This window comes from Pelophylax lessonae, assembly GCF_965119305.1.
Source record: "Pelophylax lessonae genome assembly, chromosome: 5".
In the NCBI taxonomy this organism is placed as follows: Eukaryota; Metazoa; Chordata; class Amphibia; order Anura; family Ranidae; genus Pelophylax; species Pelophylax lessonae.
Genome location: NC_138772.1, coordinates 507,158,576 through 507,179,503, shown reverse-complemented (window position 1 = coordinate 507,179,503; position 20,928 = coordinate 507,158,576). Strand labels below are relative to the sequence as shown.

General features: G+C 43.7%; 1 protein-coding gene across 1 annotated transcript; it reads right to left on the bottom strand.

The window, feature by feature from the left end:
* Positions 1–5,135: 5,135 nt before the first annotated feature.
* MED30 (mediator complex subunit 30) lies at positions 5,136–20,853 on the bottom strand. The gene is made up of 4 exons (XM_082257458.1): positions 20,588–20,853; positions 16,177–16,335; positions 12,020–12,130; positions 5,136–5,303 (listed from the first exon to the last, which is right to left on the bottom strand). Exons 1-4 carry the CDS (start codon positions 20,768–20,770, stop codon positions 5,208–5,210), a joined length of 549 nt encoding a protein of 182 aa, XP_082113584.1. The 5' UTR covers positions 20,771–20,853; the 3' UTR covers positions 5,136–5,207.
* Positions 20,854–20,928: the final 75 nt, after the last annotated feature.

Below are 20,928 nucleotides of genomic sequence, written 5' to 3'. Positions count from 1 at the left end.
CGGACATGTCTCCGCTGACATCCACTGCCTCATAGAGATGCAGGGGGCATCTATTCAGATCCGCCTGAAAAACTGAGAGGCAGATGTGAACGGCCCGCATGTGTGAAAGGGGCCTTACAACTTTTTGTACCACTTGCCCCACCCTGTTAGATTGTAAGCTCTTCTGAACAGGGCCCTCTTAACCCTATTGTATTTTATTATATTTTAGCTCTATTGTCTCCCTTTTAAATTGTATAGCGTTGCATAAACTGTTGACGCTATATAAATCCTGTATAATAATAATAATATATAACAAAATGGCCCAACACATGTACATATTGCTCAAGAAGAACAGGCCTGCAGGCTTTGGTTCTGTGGCACCCATTTATGTAAATGTCCCTATTCATAGGAAATACAAAGCACACCCCCAGATGGTGTTCAGAACACCCCCCAGGATTATTATTTCCTGCTTGTGTGATTGGCTTACTGACTTTCCCAGAACTCTGCAATATTATTATTTTCATAAAGGGTGTATATAGCGCCAACAGTCTGCGCAGCACTTTACAACATGAGGGCAAACAGTACAATTACAATACAATTGAATACAGGAGGAATCAGAGGAGTCCTGCTTTTTAGAGCTTACAATCTAAGAGGGAGGGTCAAGTGATACAAGAGGTAATAACTATAGGGGAAGAACTGAAGGAGAAAATAAAAGTACAGTTATTTGGTGTGGGCAGGAGGAGGGTTTTCATGGATCCTCTGAAAGCAGAGAAGGAGATAATCGGACAGATTGGGGTAGGGAGTTCCATAGGATGGGAGAGGCTGGGGAAAAGTCCTGGAGACAAGCATGGGAGGAGGTGACGAGGGAGCTAGAGAGCAGGAGGTCTTCGGAGGAATGTAGAGAAGGATTTGGTTGGGTGAGCAGGAGCCAATGGAGGGATTGACAGAGGAGTAGCAGACACTGAACGGTTGGTAAGCTGGATTAGTATGGCAGCAGCATTCATGATGGACTGAAGTGGGGATAGCTTATATAAAGATAAGATTATGAGGAAGGAGCTGTAGTAGTCAAGGTGAGAGATGACCAGGGAGTGAACTAGGAGCCTTGTGGTGTCATTGGTTAGAAAGGAGCGTATTTTGAAGGTGTTGCGGAGGTTGAGACAGCAAGATTCGGACAGTGATTGGATGCGGGGCCTAACAGATAGATCAAAGTCCAGGATTACACCTAGAACCGGGAATGGGACATCAATCGTGGCAGAGAGATCAGGGGCACATGGGAGAGGAAAAATTATGAGCACTAAGATACAAATCACATTTTGGGCACCCTCTGCAACAAACAACTCCGTTTTAATGAGATATTCCCAAATGGTAATGACATCTAAAGGATACAGACCCTGCCACTTTCTTCATTAGATCCCTGCAGGTGCAGCAGCTGATTGATAAATATAAGGTCATTCCCATTCATATTGTACAAGGACACAGACAAACAAGCAGACATTTGTTTAGAATAATAAAAGGTAGGAATCTGCAACAAAGTTTGGTAAAATCCCTGCAATGTACAGAGATCACCCAGAGGGGATTTTATTTTTCTCAACGAAAGTGGAATTACTCTTTAAATTTACTGTTTTTGACCACCAATGCGGGGGAGGGCTTGGGGGTATCAACTTTCACTGCCACTGGTTACATTCCCCTACCAGTGACCACCAATGTGAAGAGAGGGAGTTATTAGTACGGACACCAGTGCTGTGGTTGTTATTGCCACTGACACCAATGCAGGGGGGCTATTATTGCATTCACTGATACCAATGCTGAGGGTTTTTATTAAAACCACTCCAGTTATTGTACTACCAACTTCTTCGGTGTACATTGCGATATCAATGTATTGATAATAGGTTAAAGGGATTGTAAAGCCTCAAGGTTTTTCACCTTAATGCATTATGGTGAAAAACCTTTTGTGCTGCAGCTCCCCCTCCGCCCGACCCCCCTCTTTCTTACCTGAGCCTGATTTGATCCAGTGATGTGCATGAGTGCAGCGGCTCCAGCCACTCTCTTTGCTTATTGGACAGATTGATAGCAATGATGGACAAAGGCAGAGGCATGATGGGACTTTTACAACAGCTGGAGGGCCACGGTTTGCGTATCCCTGGTCTATAGGATATCCGACCAGGTCACTACATAGGTAGCATATACAATGAAAGCGGAGTGAACATTTAGTGCCAGTTCACATTTATGCTAAGCGGGAACACTGCGAATATACAGCGTGTTCCCGCATCGCATCCGCAGCACAGGCAGTTCACACTGCGATACGCTGGGGGTGTCAATTGAAAGTTAACAACACCCCCAGATCAGATCGCATATCGCAGTGCGATCTGAGAGTTCACACAGAATCGGATTGCACTAGTGTGAACCACCATGCGATCCGATTCTGCTGCGGACCAAAAAAAGGGTCCTGTGCGTGCTAAGTGCCATTGCGATGCGAATTCAGCCATACAAACTGTATGGCTGAATTTGGACCGCACAGACATCGCATGTAATTTTAGGAGCAGTGCGCTCCGAATTACATGCCATCTCTGTGATCGCACTAATGTGAATCGGCACTTAGGCAAAGATGAAGAGTAGGCGGTAGGAAGGAGCACAGCCAGACACAGTATTTGCATAAGCAAAGTAAAGGAGAGGAGCGACACGCTGTGCTCCAAAGCCGGCATCTAATGGCAAAGTGAGCTTTCTCCTGCCTTGTCTAAGGCTGGCCATACACTATACAATTTTCTTATTCAATTTCCTTTAGATTTACCTTAAACTATGTAGTGCAAGGGCCTGCCTGATTGCATACAAATTGAAAGTTTGTAGGTTTGACCCTATATTACATGGTTTTGGTAAATCTAAAGGAAAGTTGCATAGTGTATGGCCAGCCTAAGACATATTGATTAGGAGAAAGCCTGCGATAGGGGGGTGGGACATCCTGACATGACGGCTCTCCACCCATCCAGCTACAGCTGAGAGAGACATGCCAGCTACATTGTCATGATTTTAATTTGGTGAAGGGTGGAGGTGGTTTTCCAGTGCTTTGTTAGGGTCCTTTCACACGGGCGCGCCGTATGTCCGTATTTCATTCCATTTTTTTGCGGATGAAAAACGGACATAATGCGTGTCAATGGGATGTCAGCTGATGACCATCCACTGACATCCGATTTGCGTCCTTTCCGATCAGTTCAGTTTTTTTGAACGCAAGAGAACCCTATTTTTCTTCCGTTTAAAAAAACGGAACGGACGCAAAAACGGATTTCAGCGGTGTCATCCGCAATCCCATTGACTTGCATTATCTCCATTTATCATCCGCAAATGGATGGGATGATATGCGGACATACGGACCCCGGATGACACAAGTGTCATCCGTGTCCGTAAAAAAAAAAAAAAAAAAAAAAAAAAAAAAGTACCGGAGCGGATCAAAAAGGGTCCGCCCCGTGTGAAAGGACCCTTAATCCTTTTAACAATAAATTGGTACCTTGGGCTATACTGCGCGGTCCTTTATGTGTAATCACTTGGGTGGGACACTCAATCTTTTTTTTTTTTTTCAATGTAATCATTGCTGCAACCATACATGCTAGCAACTGTCCAAGCAACTGAGAGTAAGCTTCAAGGCAGAGGCGGATCAAACAGCTATGCGTTTCCAAAAATTACAGCTCAATCCAATAGCACACCAGCAACCTAAACATGTTCTAATCTAGGGACATGGGCTGAAGTCTGCTACACACTAACGTTATTTTTCTGTTCAACCCATCGGGCTGAACAAAAAAAAAAACGGAAGAGCTTGGGAAGAGACGCTGTACTAACAATAAGATGTTAGTACATCGATAGTTGGCCCGTGTGTATGGCCTTTTAGAGTGTGAGACAAAAGGACATCTTGACATCTTAAAGAGGAAGTAAACTCTTAACTTATTTTTCCCTGCAAAGTAAATGCATAATGTGCAAGTATGCATTGCATACTAGCACATTATGTGACACTTACCTGCAACAAAGCCCACGTTGTCCCTGCTGCCGGCCGCATCCATCTTCACCCGTCTGCGGACTCCGGCTGTATTACTGGCCGGAGCCGCGTGATGTCACTCCTGTATATGCGCGTGGGAGCCGCCAGTCACAGCACAGGGCTCTGAAGAAAAGGCACGGGTGGCCGTTTCTTCAGAGCGCATGCGCCAATGATGTCATCGGCTGCATGCAATGTAAATATCTCCTAAACGGTACATGTTTAGCAGATATTTACAGCACCTACAGGTAAGCCTTATCATAGGCCTCATCTATCAAATTGGGTTAACAAGCACTTTAAAGCGGAGTTCCGGGCACAAAAACGATTTTTTTTTTGTGCCCCTCCGCTAGGTAGAGCTCACCTGAAAAGGAATTGGATAGTTATTTTTATTTTTTTTGTTTACTCACCTTTTTATTGAAGATCGTAAATACTCACCTCTGACTGCTTCCTCCCTCGGAGCCGCGGCTCACCCCGTCACTTCCTGCCTCGCGATGATTCCTGGGAGCTAAACGTCATAGCTCCCAGGAATCAATGCGACGGCACCGGCCCCGCTCGTCATTTCCGGGCGACGCCGCATTCCCCTGCTAAACAGCTTCTGGGCATGCCCAGAAGCTGTGGAGGAATGCAGCGCCGCACCGGAATTGACGAGAGGGGCCGGTGCAGTGCATTCTGGGACACGAAGACGCGGAAGAAGACAGAGAAGAGGACCGCGCCGGCTTCAGCTGCCCACAACAGAGATGGAAACGCTGTGGAAGAAATTTTCTAAGTAAGTATTTCTTCTAAAAGGTAAGTGCGAACCGGGACAGATCAGAGGCTAGCCATTGTGGAATGTGCTAGCCCTGACTGTCCCGGGGGTATGTTCAGCAAAAAATCATTTCTGTGCCCGGAACTCCGCTTTAATCTATTTAACCAGCAAAAACATAATCAAAGAAATCTAAAAAGGTAACACTAAAAATCAGTTTTTCACAAGCGGACTGTGAAAAAGGAGAAAAAAGAAGGGCTCAAACCTTACTGGTTATCTAAGAAAGCCTTGGGAATTAAACAGACATCGACTTTAGATCATTCCCAGGAAATGTCACTTTTTTAATCAGATATAAAATATACAGACTATTTTACAACACATTACTCCAACCACAGCTCATATGAAACAGTATTTATTACACAAAATGAAAAAAAAAGTAAATAAAAAAATATTTATATCCGGTTGATATTAGTTTCTCATTGCAAGCATTGCGTTTATATCCCAGATGAGATTCCGTAACTGATCCATGATTTGCTTCAACTGCTGATTCTTCTGTTTTAATTTCTGCAAGAGAGCGAGAAAACACGGCATCATTAGTCTAGAAGAACTTACAATGGAATTCAAGTCTATAACTAAGTGTGAGATTACTTCCACCCCCCTTATAACTCCTATACTAACAACCCTGTAGAAGGAAGATTCCTATACTTCCCTTTTCCCAGGGCGGAATGTGATCTACTCAGCGGTCAGCTTCAGAGGAGAGGAGAGATCGCCGACAATGGATGGAATGCCTGGGAAATTGACTTCACCTATTGGCTTACTATGGGGCATTCATTGTCGGCTGTCCCTCCTCTCCCTGAAGATGGCCGCTGGGGACCGATCATGTGACCATACTGGAGTGCCCTAAAAATAAATAACTATTAAAAAAAAAAAATTATATACAGCTGCAAGAAAAAGTATGTGAACCCTTTGGAATGATATGGATTTCTGCACAAATTGGTCATAAAATGTGATCTGATCATCATCTAAAGCCTAGTACACACGCAACGATTATCGGCCGACCGATCGTCCCTCTTTTGTCCAGAGTGGTGTTTTGTTGGTTGGAATGTGCTCTAGACTGCACACGAATTTTCTCGCCCAACAAAATTCTACTTCAGAAGTGATGTCATGTGTTGGATTGCTTTCTTTGTGTTTTTTCTTCACTGAGCATGCCCAGACTTGCTCATTAGATTTTTCCCTGTCGAAATCTGTACTGACTGCACGAAAATCGGCCGTGTTTTGACGGCGGACAAAAATTTTATAGCATGCACACCAGATTTTTTTCGGCCGAAAAGTCGGAGTCGGTTGTCGGAAGCATCATACTAACAAGCCGAAAATCGGCAGATCGGTCGTCGGACGAAAATTCCCTGCCAATTTTCGACGCGTGTGTACGAGGCTTAAGTCACAACAATAGACAATCACAGTCTGCTTAAACTAATAACACACAAAGAATGAAATGTTGCCATGTTTTTATTGAACACACCATGTAAACATTCACAGTGCAGGTGGAAAAAGTATGTGAACCCCTAGACTAATGACATCTCCAAGAGCTAATTGGAGTGAGATGTCAGCAAACTGGAGTCCAATCAATGAGATGAGATTGGAGGTGTCGGTTACAGCTGCCCTGCCCTATAAAAAAAAACACACCAGTTCTGGGTTTGCTTTTCACAAGAAGCATTGCCTGATGTGAATGATTCCTCGCACAAAAGAGCTCTCAGAAGAACTACGATTAAGAATTGTTGACTTGCAAAAAGTTGGAAAGGGTTATAAAAGTTTCTCCAAAAGCCTTGCTGTTCATCAGTCCACGGTAAGACAAATTGTCTATAAATGGAGAAAGTTCAGCACTGCTGCTACTCTCCCTAGGAGTGGCTGTCCTGTAAAGATGACTGCAAGAGCACAGCGCAGACTGTTCAATGAGGTGAAGAAGAATCCTAGAGTGTCAGCTAAAGACTTACAAAAGTCACTGGCAAATGCTAACATCTCTGTTAGCGAATCTACAATATATAAAACACTAAACAATAATGGATTTCATGGGAGGATACCACAGAGGAAGCCACTGCTGTATGTTTACAGTTTGCACAAGAGCACCTGGATGTTCCACAGCAGTACTGGCAAAATATTCTGTGGACAGATGAAACCAAAGTTGGGTTGTTTGGAAGAAACACACAACACTATGTGTGGCAAAAAAGAGGCACAGCACACCAACATCAAAACCTCATCCCAACTGTGAAGTATGGTGGTGGGGGCATCATGGTTTGGGGCTGCTTTGCTGCGTCAGGGCCTGGACGGATTGCTATCATCGAAGGAAAAATTAATGCCCAAGTTTATCAAGGCATTTTGCAGGAGAACTTAAGGCCATCTGTCTACCAGCTGAAGCTCAACAGAAGATGGGTGTTGCAACAGGACAATGACCCAAAGCATAGAAGTAAATCAACAGAATGGCTTAAACAGAAGAAAATACGCCTTCTGAAGTTGCCCAGTCAGAGTCCTGACCTCAACCCGATTGAGATGCTGTGGCATGACCTCAAGAAAGCGATTCACACCAGACATCCTAAGAATATTTCTGAACTGAAACAGTTCTGTAAAGAGGAATGGGCAAGAATTACTTCTGACCGTTATGCACGTCTGATCTGCAACTACAGGAAATGTTTGGTTGAAGTTATTGCTGCCACAGGAGGTTCAACCAGTTATTAAGTCCAAGGGTTCACATACTTTTTCCACCTGCACTGTGAATGTTTACATGGTGTGTTCAATAAAAACATGGCAACATTTCATTATTTGTGTGTTATTAGTTTAAGCAGACTGTGATTGTCTATTGTTGTGACTTAGATGATGATCAGATCACATTTTATGACCAATTTGTGCGGAAATCCATATCATTCCAAAGGGTTCACATACTTTTTCTGGCAGCTGTATTTTATATATATATATATATATATATATATATATATATATATATATATATATATATAAAAATTAAACGTACAAAGATTTAAAAAAACAATGAAAAAACTAGCAGCAGCACATAATAGATACAGGTTATACCCTACAGACTCAAAGCATTTTTGAAGGCATATGCCGCACTCATAAAATTTCAAGTGCAGAAATACAGTGCCTAAAACATGAATAAATAAACCACTGACATCACATAATTCCCTATGGTAAATGAACAAAATAATGTCTTTGCAACAATGAAAAGTTAATATCCACCCAGGTGAAAATCCTCTTTCCACTACCAGTGTACTCTTCAAACATGGTCATATATGAAACATCCAGTGCTTCTTTCACACTAGCACATCTATGTGCTTACCAAAACTTATGTGAGCCCCCGAAACTTCGGAAATCCCGATTCTGGGTCACCTGATCACTGTGGTAGCCACTGATTGGCTACCACGGTGATCAGTCACTGTGAAGCCCGCCCCTGTGTTTCTCTGTGAATGGAGAGGAAAGATACATTGTATCTTTCTCTTTCCTTGCAGAGAGGAGTAAAAAAAAAAAAAAAAAAAAAAAAAAAAAAGGTACAAAAAAATAAAAAAATAAATAAATAATAAAAAAATAAAGAAAAAGTGCCTAGATCAAGGTTTGATCTAGGTTAGTGCTAGGGTTAGTGTTTGGGTCAAGTAAGATTCAAAGGTCAGGGTCAGTATATTTTGGGCAGGATATTTTTCTTTTTTTTTTTTTTAACCACTTGCCTACTGGGCCCAGGCCAATTTTTCACCTTTCAGCACTGTTGCACTTTGAATGACAATTGCACGGTCATGCAATCCTGTACCCAAATTACATTTTATCATTTTTTTCCACACAAATAGCGCTTTCTTTTGTTGGTATTTATTCACCACTGGGTTTTTTTATTTTTTGCTAAATAAACAAATAAAGCTCAAAAATTTTGAAAGAAAAAAACAAAAAACTTGTTCATAGTTTGTTATACAATTTTGCAAACAGGCAATTTTTCTCCTTCACTGATGTGCACTGAGGAGGCTGCAGTTATGGGCACTGATGAGGCAGCACTGATGGGCACTGTTGGGACTGCACTGATAAACAGCGCCATGATTATCAGTGTGTGTACATGTCCCATTTAGAGAAGCCATTATTGGCTCTCTTTCTCCTCATGCTGTCAACATGGCTTCTCTTTACATCAGTAAATCTGTGAACACATGGACACACTGATGGGCACAGATGAGGAGACACTGATAGGTGGCACTGATGGGCACTGTTGGGACTGCACGGTCAGCATGAAGAAGGAAATGCCAAAAAACTGCTTCTTTTTACATTGGTGAATCTGTGATTGGATACAGCTGATCACGTGCCGCTGATTGGCTCTTGACCTCAATCTGTGATTAGCAGTGTACTCTGGACACTAATCACAGAGCGAGCCATCCACGCAAGATCACAGAAGGCCGTCATGTGACGGCCTCCCAGAACTAGCTGGCCGCGCTGTAGCCGTGATTCAGCTATATTCAGCTATTAAATTAGCATCAGTTAGTGTCAGTGGGTTTTAGGTAGCCCCCCCAAAAAAAAAAAAAAAAAAAAAGAGCACTATTACATGGGCTGTACTACAGGTACAAACAACAAATAGCACACACATATGTGGTATCGCTGTTATCGTCAGGAGCACAATTTATTTTGGGTTGTTCTTTGGCGGTAAGTTACGGTAGTAACAAGAACTATACAGCTAAATATAAAAAAATTTAAATATTTTTTTTTTTTACTATTTTGGGCCTGTTTTCCATTGATGAAAAAACAAAAAACAGGAAATATCCATAACCATTTACTACTAAAAGAAAGCCCAATTTGTCCTGAAAAATGCGGTATAATCCACCTGGATGCACAAAGTAGATGCGATGATATGTACGGTTTTACTAACACATGTCAAAGTTGCAAAATTGGGCTTAGGCATTAAGATCTGTTTTACCCTCACACGTGAAGGGGTCTATACTCATAAATTAACTTCTATGGTCCTTAGACCCATTAGACCATCTTACGTTTGTGAGATTTACTAAGGCAGAGGTGGAATAGAGTTTTACCTCAATGCGTGTCTCGGGGAAAAAAAAAAAACTTCTGCTTCTTCAGAAGCACAGTGCAGAAAATTTTTTGAGCTTCTAATCTGTACTGCATTCCGATCACCATAAAAACCCACCAGGGGCGAGTGCAGGGGTACAAAAGAAGAGAGACCCAGCACTCAAGTTGATCCAATACATTACCCTATTTGTTGCCCATAGGATATAATTCCATCCCCTTAGCAGGAACCATTAAATATAACCATCTCATATAGGACACACCCCAGGTAGACATAAGATCACAGCCTTTTATTTCTGGAACCCTGAAAAGTAAGGTAAGTTGTTGCATAGCGCACAGACACCTCAGCAGGGCTTTTTTTCAGCTGGACCTTGGTGGAACTCAGTTCCACCACCTTTGGCTCAGGCCCTCTGCTCCCTGCTCACCACTATCACTTGTAAACACAGAGGTCTGGCTTCCTATGTTTTCCAAGTGCAGTATGGGGACAAAGAGGATGCCGGTGCCTGGGGTGCAGTGCGAATGCTGACACCCCCACTGGATGATCTCCCTGCAAGTGAGAGGCGAAGCAATCTACAGTGTGAGGGGAGGTACTAGGGAAGAAGAGGGGTAAAAGTGAGATGTGGATGAACTCTGCACTGTAATCGTAGCACACTCCAGAACTCTGCGCGTAGCACACTCCAGAACTCTGCGCGTAGCACACTCCAGAACTCTGCGCGTAGCACACTCCAGAACTCTGCGCGTAGCACACTCCAGAACTCTGCGCGTAGCACACTCCAGAACTCTGCGCGTAGCACACTCCAGAACTCTGCGCGTAGCACACTCCAGAAATCTGCGCGTAGCACACTCCAGAAATCTGCATGTAGCACACCCCCGAACTCTGCACTGTAATCGTAGCACACTCCCGAACTCTGCACGTAGCACACCCCCGAACTCTGCACTCTGTGTGTAACCCCACTGAACTCTGCACTCTGTGTGTAACCCCACTGAACTCTGCACTCTGTACATAATGCACTCCTGGTATTTGATGCCCCTTTAAGACCCTCCCACTGTTTGTGAAATTTTGACCAGTTTGGGGAGGGGGTTTTGGAGGGGGTCGTGGTTGAGTTCCTGCACCTTTTTTCTAAGAAAAAAAGCCCTGATGCTCAGAGAATCTGTTTCCCCAGTCCTGCAATGTGTACAGTACACCATATACTGTGCCCTGTTCCTCAGTTTCTACCTTTAGAGTTTAGAGTCCAAGGCTAGAGGTGCACCGAATGGAAACTTTTGTGATGAAAACAAAAATTCGGGATGCACTTGGGTGAAACCAAAAATTACAGTTTTTTAATTTTATATATATATATATATATATATATATATATATATATATATATATATATATATATATATATATATATATATATATATATATATATATATATATAAATAAATAAATAAATTGTATTATATTCGACTTTTTCATTAATATCCTGAATTTAAATGAATTTGAATTTATTGGCGGACATTATCAGCACCTTTACCGCAAGAAAAAAGTATCCCTTTAAATTCTTTGTATGTCTTCACAATGGTCCGTTGCGCTTCTGTTGTGGTGTTAAAAATCGTGCTTGCTGCATCTTTGGTTAGTTAAAAAAAAAAAAAAAAAAAAAACACGCACTTCCCTGTTGAAATGCATTAAAGATGCTGCAAGAATGCATCAATAACACACCTGTGTTACGTTTTTGATGCGGTTTTTGAGTCACCTGACCAGAGAAATACACACCATAAGCACAGTAAATTGTGCCAAAATCGTGTCCATTATTGGCACCTTTTTCTCTATCGGCAAAATGCCAAAAACACCATTTTCGCCTGCTGAAATTTCGGCACAAGTCTATCCAAGGCTGCAATTTATTTAAAAAAAAGTTGACACCCTTAAAGCCCAATTGCCAGGCGGATCTGATCAGACAGAACCCCAGCACTTCTTTATAGTGATAGAACTTGTCTATGATCATCAGATGTAAGGGCCACCGAGAAAGACATTTTTTTCTCTTTTTTTCCAGGTAGGCAGCAGTCATTATTATTATTATATAGGATTTATATAGCACCGACAGTTTACGCAGCGCTTTACAACTTGAGGGTAGACAGTACAAATACAATACACTTTAATACGGTAGGAATCAGAGGGCCCCGCTTGTTAGAGCTTACAATCTTTTAGAAGTGCTAACATTTGTAGCCTAGGCACATGGATGCCATACCTTATTTACTTCCATGATTTCCCTTCGTTCCTCACTTGCGTATCGCAGCTGACTGGCCGGCCCACGGTCATCATTCTTCCAATAGTCGTCTTCCACATAGGGGATCAGTTGCTGGAAATCAATAGACGCAGGGTTACATGTTCCATGCTAAAAAAGGGAATTTAAAAAAAAAATAACAAACATGGTATACTTCCCTGTTCTGGGTAAGAATACCATATTAACCACTTCAATGCGGGACACTTTTTACTACCCCTTTCCTGCCCAGGCCAATTTTCAGCTTTTAGCGCTGTCACACTTTGAATGACAATTGCACTGTCATGCAATACTGTACTCATTTGTAACACAAATAGAGCTATCTTTTGGTGGTATTTAAATCTCCAATGTTTTTTTTTTTTGCTTAAAAAAAATAAATAAAATAAAATAAAAGAATTAAAAAAAAAAAAAAAATGTTTTTTTCTTTTCTGGTATAACATTTTGAAAATAATCTTTCTTCATAAATTTAGGGCCAAAATGTATTCTGTTACATTTCTTTGGTGAAAATAACCCAAATCAGTGTTAATTTGTTTACATTTTTCGGAAAATAAAGAAATGTAGAAAAAAAATTTTTTTCCACTTTTTAAAAACATTTTCACATACGGTCACCAGTAATGTTGCATCGATACCGAGTATTTGCACAAGTACTTGTGCAAATGTTCCATTACCCAAAACCGATACCTTTGCGGTGCAATTTGAGCCCATACAGATAGCGATTTGAACAGTAATGTGGTGCGATTCCTTTCCAAATCGCATGCAGTTTTTTGTGGTTTCCCGTCCTGCTTCTGTGTGAACCCAGTATAGAAAGACAGGGAAGCTCCATCTAGTGCAGCAATGGGCAAGCAGCTTATTAAAAAAATTTTTAGAACAACTCACGTGTTAAAGTGTTACTAAACCCACAACAGTAAAATCAGGTTGTATATGCAGTAAAGCATGCTTGGTATATCGTGTTGAAAGGTTGTTGGTATCCTTTCTTCTCTGATCCTCCCCTTCCAGTCCCCAATCCATCTCCTGATAGTACAGAGCCTTGAGGGCACTCCGCACATGCTCAGTTTGGTGTGTATTGCTAGAGAGTTTTTTTTTTTCCAGCCCAGAGCCAATCAGCATTGTCCAGACAGAAGGTCAGGGGTCCTGCAACCTTATAGGACAATCAGGTGAATGAAAACTCCTCCTACAAGCTTTAAACAGTGCTCAGCCAGACACTGATAGAAGCCACAAGGCTATATACTGCTGATGAGAAAAGGTATTTAGCAGTTTATATTTACTAAAATAATTGCATTTCCATGTTCTGTGTACTGAGAGACCAGATATAGTGAATGCAGGCTCCTGGGGAGACCAGATATAGTGAATGCAGGCTCCTGGGGAGACCAGATATAGTGAATGCAGGCTCCTGGGGAGACCAGATATAGTGAATGCAGACTCCTGGGGAGAGCAGATATAGTGAATGCAGACTCCTGGGGAGACCAGATATAGTGAATGCAGGCTCCTGGGGAGACCAGATATAGTGAATGCAGGCTCCTGGGGAGACCAGATATAGTGAATGCAGGGACCTGGGGAGACCAGATATAGTGAATGCAGGCTCCTGGGGAGACCAGATATAGTGAATGCAGACTCCTGGGGAGACCAGATATAGTGAATGCAGACTCCTGGGGAGACCAGATATAGTGAACGCAGGCTCCTGGGTTTAGTAACACTTTAAAAGTACATATCTGTAATAAATCAAAATCTAAATTTGCACGGTTATAGCGTCCGCCAATAAAGGAAAACCGCGGTCGCTTGCCATGCTCACAGGGCTGGAGGAGAGGCAGAAAATCCCAGGACTCCAGTAAACCAGTTTAGAGCGCACACGTGGGTATAGGGCAGAAGAGATGTCACTTCGGGGGCGGGCCGCCTCTACATCCCCTCCAGCCCTGTGAACACTGCAAATGGCTGTGGTTTTCCATCATGGACGGGTCCCGTGGGACAGGGACACTATGACCGTGCAGATTTGAATTTGACATATTACAGATATGTACTTTTAACGTGCGAGTTGGTATAACATTTTTTAATAAACTGTTTACCCATTGCTGCACTTCCATGTCTTTTTATACTGGATTCGCACAGAAGCAGTGGGGGAAACAGCCTACAATACGGACAGGAATCGCATCGCATTCCTGTATAAATCACATGCAATTATTTGCATTGCGATTTGAGCCCAATTGTTTTGTATGGGCTCAAATTGCACTGCAAAGCTATCGGTACTCAGTATCGGTGAGTACCTAACCAAAAGTATCAGTACTCGTACTAGCCGGTAAAAAAAACGGTATTGGTGCATCCCTAGTCACCAGAGCACTACAGCATCTTCATATAACTGGTGTTGCAGTGAGTAGGGACACGGATTGGTGATTTTTTTTTTTTTTTTTAAACATTTTTTCCTTTTCTTTTTTACATACTGTGACCAGAGCAATAGAGTGTTACCATAGTAACACTGTACTACTCTGAGGAGGTGATCAGGATTTTCTTTTTTTTTACACACTGATTGCTTATAGCAATGAATCTCATGGTTATAAGCAACCATTTTTACTAAATAAAATAGATTCAGTGTGTATTGTTGTGATTGGCAACAGCTAATCACATGCTACAGATGGGCTGTGATTGGTCCTGTCTGTACCATTTGATCACTGTGACCAATCACAGCTGGCAACACAATTGAAAACAATGAATGGCATAAACTGAAGCCATTCATTGTTTACATTGGTCATGTGATCTGCTGCGATTGGTCACAGCAATCACATAGTACCAGCAGCAGGTCAGTACACTGATCAGTCAGTCTGTTGGACACAGCGGGTGACAGATTGCGCCAGAGCGCGGCCTGCATGAGGCGCGTTCTGGGAAGGACGTCATATGACATCCACCCGGAACAATAGGGCTCCTCCCCTGGAGTAATTTTACAATGGTCCAGGTGGGAAACAGTTGAAAAAAAAATCCAAGTTAGACATACTGGTGGCTTGTTTTCTAGGAGTCTTCAGGACAGCAGCTGAGAGATGGCTCCTCCCACTTGCCAACCGGAAACACCACTTCCAGCAAACTTTAACCCTTGCACAGTTTGTGCGGTATGGGAATAATAGACTCTCTTAAGGAAAAACAGGCATGGTGGAGCAGGAAGCCTGGTCTCTCAGCACCTAAGAGCTCCTGACTCTCCACTAGACGTTCCACGGCCGGAGGAAACACAAATGATGAGCTGTGGGGAGAAGCCTCCTTTTATAGTTTGGTGGAAGTGACAAGTGGGAGGAGCCATCTCTCAGGTGCTGTCCTGAAAGACGTTAAGGGAAAAAAAGTTACTTATCTGCAAAAGCCTCCGTTATGTAGGCATCCAAAAAAACCCAGGGACTGCTGCCGGGTGCCACCATCTTGGATGTGATGTCAGCAGACTCAGAGCGGTCACTCAAGTGACACTCTATAGCAGTGATGGCAAAACTTTTTGAACCCGAGTGCCCAAACTTTATCACAAAACCAACTTATTTTTAGCAAAGTGCCAACACTGCGATTAAACTGCAAACACGCAGGTGATGATCACACACTCCAAGAGGGATTACAGTCAAATACAGCACTCCCAGGCTATCCCTCCTCTTATTTTCTCAGGGCATATTGGGGCTGTAGTTTTTCTTTAATTGATCAAAATGGAGTCATAGACTTCTGGGACTACATGTCCCATGGTCTACATTTCATGGCTCCTTATTAGTCTGTGGCTTGAGCCAGTGGTAAAGTAGGAGGGATCAAAGTGGGCGGCGATCCCTGCAAGCGTTGCTCTGTCCCTGTCCCGCGCTGTTTGGCAGAAGGAGGGCGAGCTAGGCAAATATATATTCACTGCCCACGCTTGCTTCTCCCCTTGCCACAGTGTGACCAGTGGCAGTGGCTCTCACGTGCCAACAGAGAGGGCTCTGCGTGCCAGCTGTGGCACGCGTGCCATGGGTTCCCCATCACTGCTATATAGTATCTGCCTAACATAAAAGATTATGTATGACGGTATGGGGAGGGGTAAAGGAGCTGGGACGGCACAGACAGTAATCAGATACTACCATAAGAGGAGAGGGCTATGAGGGGCTGTTTTAGGGGACTAACTCTTTCTAAAGTAGTCACCTCACCTCTACTGGTACCGGGTCCAGTCCAGCGCAGTTCTCGTTACATTTGTCGTACACCAACCTCAACTTGCGGAACAGAATGGAAAGCTGCCGCAGGTGCTCCTGTAACTTCCCCAGTCGGTCCTGGTAGGTCCCTGTGTGATATGTAACACCGTTTGGCAGCTGTAAAAAGAAAAACCGGCAAGTTAATAAATGAAGGTATGGACATAGAAGATGGGGCAATCTCAGCTTAAAGTGGAACTAAACAGGAGGTCTGGTGCTAGAAGTCCTACCTATGATCTGACATTTGCGGGGATACCTTATATGTGTGGAACAATTGCTGTTTACGTTCATGCAGGACTGACGTGTGCGTTCGCCTTTGCGCACAAGCTCGGGGGCACTTTACTTTTTTTTTTTTTTGCACTGTCACCTTACAAAAAAAAATTTTAGGCCCCTTTCACGCTTGTGTGATTTGGGACTGCAAAATCGCATGACAAGTCGTTCTCCATTATTTCCAATGAGTACCATTCATATCTGTACGACTTGAAGTCGCACCAACTTCAAAGTAGTCCCTGCATTACTTTGGCACGATTTGAAGCGTTTTAACCACTTAAGCCCCGGAAGATTTTACCCCCTTCCTGACCAGGGGGTATTTTGCGATTCGGCACTGCGTAAATTTAACGGACAATTGCGCGGTCGTGCGACGCTGTACCTAAACGAAATTGACGTCCTTTTTTTCCCACAAACAGAGCTTTCTTTTGGTGGTATTTGATCACCTGTGCGATTTTTTGATCATGCGCTATAAACAAAAAAAGAGCATCAATTTTGCAAAAACAACAATATTTTTCACATTTTTTCACATGAAATTCCCCCCCAAAAAAATGTAAATCAAAATTTTTTAACATTTTAGGCCAATTTGTTTTCTGCTACATATGTTTGGTTAAAAAAAAAAAAAAAAAAACGCAATAAGCGCGTTTGGTTTGCGCAAAAGTTATTGCGTTTACTAACTAAGGGAAAGATTTTTGTCATTTTTATTTTTTTTTAACAAGTAATGGCGGCGATCTGCGATTTTTTTTTTTGCGGGGCTACGACATTGGGGCGGGCAGATCGGACCCTTGACTGACATTTTTTACACTTTTGGGGGTACCAGTGACATTACTACAGTAATCAGTGCTATAAATATGCACTGTTACTGTAAAAATGACACTGGCAGGGAAGGGGTTAACTTTATTGGAGAAGGAGGGGTTATGCGTGTCCCTAGGGGCGTGCTTCTAACTGTAAAGGGGTGTGGCTTTTCAAGTAACAGCAGAGATCTATGGTCCTACATAGCAGGATGATATGATCTCTGCTGTTACACAAGGGAGAATGACAGGCGGCTTTGTTTACATTAGCCGCCTGCCTTTCTCCCTCTGTAACCGACAATCGCGAGTGACCGCAGATGTCCGCCGGTCACACGCGCGGGGATCCCAGTGCGTGAGTGGAGGCGGGAGCGCGCCTCCAGCGGTGCGCGCTCGCCCCCTATTGGCTCGCAGGCGAGTGATGTACCAGTACGTCACTTTGCCTGCACAGGGCTGACCGCCGCAGCATATGTACTTGCGGCGGTTGGCAAGTGGTTAAGGCCAAAGACATTCAAGCCCAGTCAAACTCGCCTCAAAATCGCGGCAACAAATTTGCGGCAAAATCGTGGTAAAAATTGCGCGACTTTGAACTCGCACAAGTGTGAAAGGGGCCTTAATCACATTTATTGTTGTCAAAGAGAATGTAAACATCCCTTGTGACAGCCATAGGCATGTGACAGGTACTCTTTAGGGAGAGATCGGGGGTCTCTTATCCTTAAAAAGCATTTGATCACATCAATATCGGTGTGATTGGATGCTTCTGATTTATGAAAATAACGCCTTTTACATCCGGGAAAAGCGAAAGAGATGTCAGGTCAACGCTTCCGGGTCACTTTATCAAAGAGCCGATCCTGACTTTGCTCTGCTCTGCAATCAGCCAGCGGAAGCCCTGGTTGGTCGATCGGGACTGCAGGTGGGAGGGGACTCCCGGGGGGGGGGGGGATGTCCCCTACTGTTGCTTGTAAAAGCAATCCAACAGCTAGTTAGCTGCTAGGATTGCTTTTACAAAAAGTGCAGCGGGGTGAAGCCTGAAGCTGCAGGCATCATCCTGGTACAACTACTTGAAGTCCAGTGGTGAGATGGCAGAGAGGGGTAGAGATGAGTGTACAGGATCCCGAGCTCATCACCACTTTATAATGTGTCAGTAGAAAGGAAAACAGGACCAAACCTAGAAGCAAGCTGTCACATCCAGTGTTCATTTGGGCATCAAATTTTGATTTAGTCATAGACTTTTGACTAAAATGCATTTTAGTTTTAGTCCCATTTTAGTCATCTGCAATAGTTTTAGTTGTATTTTAGTCGGCCAAAATCTCCAGTACATTTTAGTTGATTAAAATAATTTTAGTCAACTAAAATGGAATGTGTTTAGTTGAATTGTAATGCATTATTTAAGCAAGTTATCGCGTCTACAATCTAGGGGAAAGATTTAGTGCCGGTTCACACGGTTCCGACTTGGTTCGCCTGACAAGTAGCGGTCCATGCTGTGCAATGGTTCCCGTTCTAATAGGAGCGACTCAAGTCGCTCCGACTTAGAAAAATTTTCCTGCACCTTTTTTTTGCAAAGTCGGAGCGACTTGCATTGACTTCCATTATGTGAAGTCGTTGCAAGCCGCGCCGAAGTCGCGGTGCACGGGCGACGGCATTAGTCGCCCAAAGTCGTGTTGCCCTAGTGTGAACCGACACTTATGTCATTTTTATTTATTTATTTTTTAGTAGTAATGGCGGCGATCTGCGACATTGTGGCGGACAGATCGGACCCCTTAGTGCCCATTCACACTAGGGTGACTCACGAGGCGACTTGTGTCGCCCCAGGTCGCTTGACATAACCAAAGCAATGTTAAATTAGAGGGGCAAAGGTTTAAAAGTAATATGAGGAAGTATTACTTTACTGAGAGAGTAGTGGATGCATGGAATAACCTTCCTGCAGAAGTGGTAGCTGCAAATACAGTGAAGGAGTTTAAGCATGCATGGGATAGGCATAAGGCTATCCTTCATATAAGATAGGGCCAGGGATTCAGATATATTGGGCAGACTAGATGGGCCAAATGGTTCTTATCTGCCGACACATTCTATGTTTCTATGTTTCTATAATCAATCAGTGCCGTCTTAATTGGCACTACTGAAGTCGCTCCGACTTCAGAAAAGGGTCCTGTACTACTTTGAGGCGACCTGTGATCCGACTGTCCCATATACTTCAATGGGAGTCGCCTCCTTATCTTAATTGAAGCGACTTGTCATCCGACTTTGCAAAAAAATTGTATTGAACTAGAAAAAAAAGCATAATTTTTATTAAAACATGAACATGTCTTCTGTCAACCTGGCTGTTTTTCTTGTAGGCATTTATCGGGCATTTTTTTAGGCAGGCATGTCTTTTTTTTGCATTCAGTGTCTGGGGGGTCTAAAAAATGTACCTGTCAAGTTTCAGCTCTGTAGCATGTCCAGAACCCCTAAAAAACAGCATTTTTCTTATAATTTTTAGTAGAAAACGAATGCAGTGTCTTTCCAGCTGTGTTTTTCTTTTTTTCAAAACATCATATTGTGATTGGCCAAAGTCGCCTCGTGCTGAAGTCGCGCCAAAGTCGCGCTGGACTTTAGTGGTCGCGGCAGTGTGAACCGGCACTTACTAACATTTTTTACACTTTTTGGGGGGGACCAATGACATTACTACAGTAATCAGTGGTAAAAAATATGCACTGTTACTGTAATATTGACACTGGCAGGGGAGGAGTTAACCTAGTGGGTGATCAAAGGGTTAAATGTATGCCTAGGGGAGTGTTTACTAACTGTATGGGGGGGGGGGGGGGGTTGTGGAATCAACACAGAGACCTGTGATCCTAAATAGAAGGATCACAGGCGCTCTGTGCTGATTCCAGAGAGAACGGTTTGCTGTGTTTACAACAGCAGACCGCTGTTCTCTCTTCACCGGGAGCAATCGCGGGTGCCCGGAGGCAATCACGGCTGCCAGACCCGTGGATCAGCATCCCCGCTGCCTAATGGGGGCGCGCAGCCACGAACCAATGTAACTATACGTTGGTTCACGCAGCCGAGCCAGCCTGCCACAGTATTCTGCAAGTGGTTAATCAGCCACAGAACCTGTGTAATGAAAGTGGATTAAAGGGATGAGGTGGTAACCCTAGTGGGTGACAGCAGTGCATAGAAATCAGCAGTTATCTCCCTGTGACAACGCTGGAGCACAAGCAGCAGAGCGTTGTCACCCTGTGACAGGAAGTGGTTCTTCCATGGCAGGATGATAGGAATACAATCTGCAGACTGACATCAGTGAATGGCGCCCGCAGTGTCCGTGGCGCAGCGCTCACCTGCATGTTGCGCAGCAGCTGGAAGATCTCCATGGTGCGGAAGACGATGTCCTGCACTGTCTCCTGTCCGATCCGGCACAGGGACGCCGTGTTCACCTCCCGGGGGGCGGAGGAGGGGGGAGGAGCGGGGAACCCACCGGGAGCCCCCGCCATTCCTGCTCCGGAGAGCGGAGGAGTGGACATATCGTACCGGGCCTGACCGCACACAACGCTGGATACTATTACCTCTGCCCTCCACAAGATGGCGGACAAGAGCCACACAACCCCTAGTGTCAGCGCCGCCTTCTGCCAACCACAGTATGGCGGAGTCTTTTCTTTCCCTCCTCAACAACTTTATTTGT